This window comes from Vigna radiata, unplaced genomic scaffold, assembly GCF_000741045.1.
Source record: "Vigna radiata var. radiata cultivar VC1973A unplaced genomic scaffold, Vradiata_ver6 scaffold_190, whole genome shotgun sequence".
Taxonomy (NCBI): domain Eukaryota; kingdom Viridiplantae; phylum Streptophyta; class Magnoliopsida; order Fabales; family Fabaceae; genus Vigna; species Vigna radiata.
In genome coordinates, this window is record NW_014542194.1 from 207,189 (window position 1) to 216,477 (window position 9,289).

The following is a 9,289-nucleotide window of genomic DNA, read 5'->3' on the forward strand; positions in this document are numbered from 1 at the left end:
GTGGAATGAGGGGAAGTTGTGACTCAGTGATAACGTGAAAGCTCGTCAATGACGCGTGCTGGTGCTGATGACTTGTACGAGGAGGATGGTGGTAAGAGTGGTTGCTAAATATAGAAAAAAAGAAGAAAAATATTCTTTGACACATTTGAAATTCTTACATTTATTTGATATTATTTTTATTTATTTTTTACCTTCTTTTTTTGAAAAATTAGATAATTTTATATTTTTAAGATTATTTTACTATTGTATTCTGTGTTAAATAAATATAAAAGTGTTTTATGGTATTATTTTTTTTAAAAAAAGTAGAGTTGGATTTAAAGCAAAAAAAAAGAGAAAGGAGGATCACAAATAAAATATTAAAATAATATGGAAGTGGAAATAATGATACAGTGACTTAATGTTGATGACAAGAAAAAAGATGAACAAAAAATAAAGGAGAAAAAAAGATAAAAAAGAAAGAGATCTAATCAAACATTTTATTAAAAATATTATTAATAAATATTTATTAAAAATATTATTAATAAATATTTATTAAAAATATTCACTAACAGATATTTATCAACAGATTTGAATTGTTGTAATTTATTAACAAATTTTTCATTAGTAAAATCACCAATAATTATTTTATCGACAGATTTCTATTATTGTGGACATATTGTGTCCAAATACTATATTTTTGCAATAATATTCTAATATACAAGTGTGAAATAATAGTGCTGGTCTTTTTTAAAAACAATACATTTGAATATATTTAGTCTGTTTTGTGCTGTGTGCCTTGTATAAGGCGTTTGTTTATTAATAAAGGATTCTTCTACTGATACTTAATAAGATGTACTAGATGAATTCAAGATATATATTCTACTTTAACTTTTAAATATTTTCAAATTAACGGTTAATTTTGAGTCTAGATTATGTGTTGGATGGTTAATATTATCTCTCTTCTATATGTTAAGAAATATTTTAATATACTTTAAAATATTAAAATGAGTGTATAGATTAGTATGCTTTTAAAAGGCTTAAATGTGGAGCCGAACAAAAATAACTGATAGGTACTGTACTGTACTATAGTTAAGTGATTATATTATACTAAAAATTATATTATATTATACTAAAAAAAATTGATCCACTTTTACTAAAAGTTCAGTATACTGTTTCATGGTTTAGTTTTTAAAAACTCAACTTGTAACCGTTTTGGTTCAGTTAACTGTCAGGACTGTATCTACTATTTCCTTTCCTCTAATTCCAGTTTCAAGAAAACATTATTTAATAATAAAATATTAATAAAAAAAATTGTTCACATAAAAAATTAATAATTAATTTTTTAAGACAAGATTTTTTTATCACAAATTTTTATATATTTTTATCAATAAACATATATTACTTTTTAAATAATATTATTTTAATTAATAAAAGTAAAATATATTTTTTTTAAATTTAATTTTATTAAATGATTAAGTATTAGAAATCATAAAAGAAAAAAAAGACTATATAAACAAATAATACTTTAAATATATTATATTCTTTAACATATTATTAAATAATTATATTGTAAATTATAAATAAAATATTTCATTTGCAAATAAATAAAAGTAAATAACAATATATGTCCTAAATATGTTAAAATTTATTTTTCTCTCAAAATATTTTTTTATGACTAATTGTGCAATTTTGATGATTACTTCATTTAAGGTTTGAATTTTTTGTATCTGATAATTAAAAAAAAAACATCTCGCATCTATTTTGGAAACATTTTTTTATAGTTTAATTAGTAGTAATTTTTTAGTTAATTTGTTCCATAGTTTTACAAATATAATGTCCAACTTAACAAATTAGTTACTCCTATACCAAACCTATATAATAATGTATACCAAACCTATATAATAATGTATACACTGACCAGTAACTTTATATAAAATATTACACAACATCATAAAAGTTTCGGCAAAATAATATATATATATATATATATATATATATATATATATATATATATGTAATTTACAATATAATATATCCCATCCTAGCATTTATAATATTATTTTCTTGTAGAGTAATTATTAATCAATGATTTCTCCACTAAAAAACATATTATTATAGAAATATAAATAAAATAAAAAATAATAATATCAAATAATTAAAAAATTAATTTGTAAAACACTTATGAATAAAATAAAATAAATATTAAAATAAATTTCAATTAAAAAAAACATGTATTGTTATACTATTCAGCTTAAAAACTAGTACAATTCAGTTTAAAATTAGTATAGTTAGTAGTTCAGTTCAATTTATATTGTAGTTTAGTATAATTTAGTATAGTTTAGTCCAGTACAGTTTGATCAAACAAAAAATAGTTCAGTTTGTCTGAACTGTTTTATAGTTCAGTTCAGTTTAGACAAATTAGTTTTTAGTTCAGTATAGATTTGTGTAGTACAGTGCAGTTCAGTTTTATTTGTTCATCCATACTTAAATACTTGCTTCGTCCCCATGTTAAGAGGTGAATTTATGTTTAGTATCCAATTTTAAAAATGCATCTATTGAGTCTTAAAGTTGTAAATATTGTATAAATGAAGTTCCCTCCGTTAAATTGGCTTAAACGGAGTTAACTCCGCACTAACGTGGCTATAAAATCTGACTTTCTTTCTCTCTCCTCTGTTGTTCTTCCTGCAATGCCCAGTGCTGACTTGTTGAATGGATGTTCTTGAATCTTATCAGTGCCAACCTCATGCTCGCACTTCAGACTCCCTCTAGCCAGCAACATGAGCTCATACGCAACCTCTTGCATTCGTGGCTCAATTTGATCACCTTCTTCGAAACCAGAATCTGATTTGCTGCAAGAAATCAACGGCTAAATAATCAGAAAGGGTTGAGGAAGAAGTGGAATTAGAGGAGGCACCAACGATCGGAGCGTTGCTTTGATTCGCCTTCGTCGCCCATTTTACAGATCTCTCTGGTGCCATTAAAGCTGCCATGGAGAAAGGCGAGAGCTTCGCCTCCACATCGGAGCTAGACTCCGACGACAACCACCACACCTACCTCATCGACTCGGGCCAGTGCTCCTCCTTCCTTGCCCACCACATCCAGGCTTCACCTGAAGTCGTTTGGTCCGCCGACTACCGCTTCGACAAAGCCACAGATCTAAAGATCCCTTCCACCATGGTGGTAATGTTAAGGTCATATCTGACCTTCCCTCCGCTGTCAAGGTCATATCTGGCCTCCCCTCCATCCGTGCCTCCCTGCATGGCTATGAGAACACACTCATCAAATCCAAAAACTATTAACATTATTATCTTTGAAATGTTCACTGTAGGGACAAACACGAAACAAGCACAATCGAATGGGCGGTGGCTAGGAATGACAATGGGTCAGGTCAGGCAGGGATAGTGCCTACCCGCAACCCGACTTGACAAAAAAAAAATCCACCCGTTACCCGCACGGATACCTGCTTAAAAAATATCCGCGACTATTTTAAAACCTACAGATACCCGTGGATATTCGCGGATACCCGCAATTATTTAAAAAAAAATATATTTTTATAAATTATTAAAATAAAATTTAAATAGAATTACAAAAAAACATATAAAATATAATATAAATTAAATTTTTATTTTTATTTTTTACAGGTAGCGGATATCAACGGGTATGGATAGTATAATACCCATACCCGACCCGTTTATACGCGGGTATTAAAATATCCGCTACCCGCAGGTTGTGGGTAGTAAATATCTGCGGATATCAACTATCTGTCGCGGATTTAATCTATAGAAATCCGTGGGCATGGATTTTTTTACAATCCCTAACAGTGACATAACTTCTGCAAAATCCAAAGGTTTCAAACTCCAAGCAAAGGGAGTGACCTCCTCCTTCATTTTGCAACGCGCCACTCATGCGGATGGATTTGCACCACCGCCAGGTAGCTATCATTCTAGCTTGGGGATGGAGAAGGTGTAGATTGTGATGGAGAAGAAGTAGATCCAGATGAGATTGGAAAAGAAAGAAAAAGTTAAACTGTAGAAAGAAAAAACTACACAACAAAAAAGAAAGAAAAAAAAAGTATGTCACGTCAACATAGAAATAACATCGTTATTCTCAACTTAACATACATAACCTTATTCATATAATTTTCATAACATAAACTAATGTCTTCATTTTTAAAATCTAATACTAATGTCTTCAATTTAAAATCTAATACTAAACAGAAATTCACTTATCTTAAGTAAGCATTTAAAGCCCTTTTAAAATTAGCAATACCCCGACATAAAATTCAAATTCATTAATGTTACGTGGGTTGAACTACGTTAATTTAATTTAATATTTAATATGTTTTTGTATAATTACGATGATATGTCGGTGGATGGCACTTATTCTGCATAATCAGGTCAATATGGGACACAAAGGTCCTTCGTAATTTGATGCAGTGTGAAGATACCATTTATAAATGAAAAACATTATCTGCAAACAGTTAATTTCTAAATTTTAATTTTACAATATTGCGTTGAATATAGAGAGAGAGTAAAGGACCAATAAATAATTATGGACCGAGTGGTGTCCTTAAAGGTTTCAATGCGGATAGGAAATATATGAATTAATTAAGTTTGGCTATACATAGTATTTTGAAAAGGTTATCATTTTTTGAGTTGCCATCTGATAATTCTTTTATTTATTTAATAAAAATTGGTTGTTTCTCACAAATAATGCAACGAGATTTATAATTTACTCTTTATTATACTACAATGTTAGATTTTAATTAGTAAATGTGATTATTTTCTATAAATACTACTTTTTAGACATGTACAAACATAATTTTGCAGGTCTACAAAAATAATTATTGAGATTCATTTGTGAAAAGCTAAAATTTGTATGATTACAAAACACACTTCTATAATAATATACAAATAATTTTTTTTTCATATTTGTCTTGCGTGTATTTCCATCATAATTTATTTTGCATTTAATTTGATAATTCTATACTTAAATAGAATGATTATGGACCCCTTCCAATAAATACATTAACTGCTTAGATGAATTGATGATAGTGGAAAGATCAACCTACATGATGAAGGCCAAAGTTTCTACAAGAGTAGATCTCTTTACCTTTCTCATTTGTTTATAATAATGACACAATACCATCCTACTTTTTCCATATTAACTAGTCACTTTAGAAAACATAACTGCACAAAAAATATCTTCGAAACTCTATTACTTTAGATATCCTTGTTCAAACTATCATATTAATACTAAGGCAACGTTATTATTGATAATCAAGAAAGTAGACAACGTTAAAGTAATCATGAGTCATCTCCCAAGAAATAATAATTTTTTTTACATATTTGACTCTTATTAATATTATGCAATGCTCAAGAATAAAAGTGAAAAATTGTAGTAATAGAATTAATGTTTGAAGAACAAATAGGAAATTTAGAAACAATTATAATGAAATAGACTAATTTCACTGTTTTTCTCATAATCGGTTATCCATAAATTATTGTTTGAGTTTCAATTTTTTTATTACATTTTTACCATCACGTTATTTCTGTATCGGTTATAAGTTTAACCGGTATAAATTTTTTTTTTCTATAATGTCAGTATAAAAATCTGTCGTTTATTACAGTTTTGTCCCTCTACCATTGCCAGTTCAAGGCCATATCAACCCTTTATTCAGACTAGCAAAGTTACTTCATCTCAGAGGCTTTCACATTACCTTTGTCCATACTGACTACAACTACAAACGCTTGCTCAATTCAAGGGCTCTTAAGGCCCTTCATGTTCTTCCAGATTTTCATTTTGAGACAATCCCAGATGGTCTTCCTCTCACACATGATGCTGCTAATGTCACTCAGGACATAGTGTCCCTTGGTAAATCTGTCAGAGAGAACTTTCTCCTACCCTTCCTTGAACTTCTTGTTAAACTCAATGATTCTGCCATTGCTGGCCTTATACCTCCAGTTACAGGCTTGGTTTCTGATTTTTGTTTGACTTTTACTACACAAGCTGCTCAAGAACTAGCACTCCTTATTCTTCTATTTTCACCTTCCAGTGCCACTTGCTTGTTGTGTGGTGTGAACTTCCGTACTCTTTCTCATAAAGGTCTAATACCACTCAAAGGTATGCATTGAAGCTCTTTCTTTTGAAAGTGCATGAACAACACCAGTAATTCTGCTCTGGTTCCTCTAAACAAAGTAATATCAATAATTTATGAGAATTAACAGTTTATATTATGTATATAAGCCTAACAAATAATGTCTGCGCTGAGATATCAGTTGCTGGTTTTCCCTGATAGACTGAACTGATATTATTACTCTACTTTATCTTTTCTTTTTTTCAGAGAAGTTTTATGGCATAGTTATAGCATCCATTAGGTGAAAAAGTTATTTCCAAACAAGTTCATGTTTGACATCATTGTGAACTTTTACATTTTGGCTGCTGACACTCCAATTTTAGCCTTTCTTTACTATTTTTAACTGATGAATACATGCTAACGAAGAAAATGTTCATCTGTAATGTGGAGCATGTAACTATTGGCTTTGTAATCATGATTGCAGATGAGAGTTATTTGACAAATAGGTATTTGGACACCAAACTAGACTGGATTCCAGGTTTGAAAAACTTCAGACTGAAGGACCTCCCTGACTTCATAAGGACAACAGATCCAAATAACTTTATGTTAAAATATGTGATTGATATAGCAGAAAATGTGCTCAAAGTTTCTGCTATTGTTATAAATACTTCTGATGAACTTGAGAGTGAAGCATTGAGGGCTTTCTCTTCTATGATCCCTTCTGTTTACCCCATTGGCCCTTTCCCTTCATTTTTGAATCAAAGTCCAGAGAGTCACTTGGAATCTTTAGGTTCCAATCTTTGGAAGGAAGATACTGAGTGCCTTGAATGGCTTAAATCCAAGGAACCTAATTCTGCTGTTTATGTGAATTTTGGTAGCATCACGATTATGACTCCGGAGAAACTTTTGGAGTTTGCTTGGGGTTTGGCCAACAGCAAGAGACCCTTTTTATGGATCATTAGGCCTGACCTTGTCATTGGCGGTTCAATGATTTTGTCATCTGAGTTTGCGAATGAAATTTCAGATAGAGGCCTAATTGCAAGCTGGTGTCCACAAGAGCAAGTGCTAAATCACCCTTCAATTGGTGGATTCTTGACTCATTGTGGATGGAACTCAACATTTGAAAGCGTTTGTGCTGGTGTGCCCATGTTGTGTTGGCAAGTTTCTACTGATCAGCCAATAAACTGCAGAAGTATTTGCAGTGAATGGGGCATTGGAATTGAAATTAACACTGATGTGAAGAGAAAAGAGGTGGAGAAAAATGTGAATGAATTGATGTCAGGAGAGAAAGGAAAGGAGATGAGGCAAAAGGTCATGCAGTTGAAGAAGAAGGTGGAAGAGGAGACTAGATCTAGTGGTCTTTCATACATGAACTTGGACAAAGTGATTAGTGAAGTCTTCCTCAAACAAACTTAGATTAAACACCTTCTCTTTTTCCTCCAAAATTTGTACTGTGATGAGTAATTGGTCTTTCTCTTGAATTTGTTTATTTGTGAAGAAAAAATAATGCTTCAGGCTATCTCTTTTTACTTTGTGTGTATGAACATCATCTGGCATAAACTATGGCAAAGATGCAATGTTAGAATGTAAATCAGGTGGAGGCTACTTGTACTGCTACTTTTACTTATATAATTATTATAGTGCTTCCTTTGGCTTAATGCTTTTCATTTTTAGCTTACACTAGTACAAAATCGACTTTTAACGTCACCCCTTAGACGTCGGTTAAGGGATGACTCGACGTATATTAATGAACGGTGGCATTTTCGTAAATATGTTGGCCATACAGACGTCGGTTTGGAGGGGGCCCGACATCTATAATATTGTAGACGTCAGTTCCTCCCTAACCGGACGTCCATGGGCCTGACAGGTAGGGAAGTCAGTCTTTTTCTGCCATATAGACGTCGGTTACGTGGGGGACTAACGTCTATCTTTTTGTAATTAATGTTATTCACCTACCTGGCAGAGACTAAGACGTATCAGTATCATTTATAATATTGTAGACGTCGGCGGCCCAAGTCACCGTCGTCTACTGGCCTGACCGGTAAATGAAAAGTCATGTCATTCAGCGCTGTAGACGTCGGCGGTCCTTGCGTCCGACGTCTAAGTGGCCTGAAAAAGGGATGTCACATTACTAAGGTAATGGACGTCTATATACTATAGACGTCGGTTGTTGCCTTAACTGACGCCTCAATTCATCTTAAATAAACCGCGAACTCCACTTACACGCACATCATTGTCTTCCTCCTCTCCTTTTCTCTCTGGCGGCATTGCATTCCAGGCGTGTCTTTTTTTATTTATACCGTTTAAACTTTGTTGTAGTCCGATTAAATTAGTCTTTTAATCGGTTATCTTTTAAATGAACTGATTAAAATGTGTTTTTGTTGTGTTTTAGAACAATTTTGCTCCTTACTTTGGGTAACGTAGTACCACATTCTCCCATTGCTAGCTTCCTCACCAAGAAAACATTCGTTTTTTGGACGTCCGGTGGCCTTTCGACCCAAAATGGAACCTAAAGATAACAAAATATTGAGTTGTGTCCATCAAGGTTTCAATGTGGATAGGAAATATATGAATTAATTAAGTTTGACTATACATATTGAAAAGGTTATCATTTTATGAGTTGTCATCTAATGATTCTTTTATTTATTTAATAAAAATTGGTTGTTTCTCACAAATAATGCAAGGAGATATATAATTTCCTCTTTATTATACTACCATATTAGATTTTAATTAGTAAATGTGATTATTTGCTATAATTACTACTTTTTAGTCATGTACAAACTTAATTTTGCAGGTCTAAAAATATAATTATAGAGATTCATCTGTGAAAAGCTAAAATTTGTCTGATAACAAAACAAGCTTCTATGATAATATAGAAATCATTTTGTTTTTCATATGTGTCTTGTTTGTATTCCATAATTTATTTTTCATTTAATTTGATAATTCTATACTTAAATAGAATGCTTATGGACCCTTCCAATAAATACATTAACTGCTCAGATTAATTGATGACCGTGAAAGATCAACCGACCTTATCCTACCTAACACCAAAGTTTCTACTTTATTTCTCATTTATTTATAATAATGATACAATACCATCCTATTTTTTCCGTATTAATTAGTCACTTTAGAAAACATAACTTCACAGAAAATATACTCACAAAACCTTGTTACTTTAGATTATTTCAAAATTAAAAGAAGTACTGTTTCGGTGATAATTTTTGGGGACTGAGA

At 31.3% G+C, this 9,289-nt stretch overlaps 1 protein-coding gene across 1 annotated transcript; it reads left to right on the forward strand.

Moving 5' to 3' along the window:
• The first annotated feature begins 2,967 nt into the window (after positions 1-2,967).
• LOC106779276 (7-deoxyloganetin glucosyltransferase-like) lies at positions 2,968-7,569 on the forward strand. Its single transcript, XM_014667357.2, has 4 exons — positions 2,968-3,200; positions 3,308-3,361; positions 5,609-6,102; positions 6,540-7,569. The coding sequence occupies exons 1-4, from the start codon at positions 2,968-2,970 to the stop codon at positions 7,469-7,471; spliced, it is 1,713 nt and encodes a 570-aa protein (XP_014522843.1). The 3' UTR covers positions 7,472-7,569.
• The last annotated feature ends 1,720 nt before the right edge of the window (positions 7,570-9,289 follow it).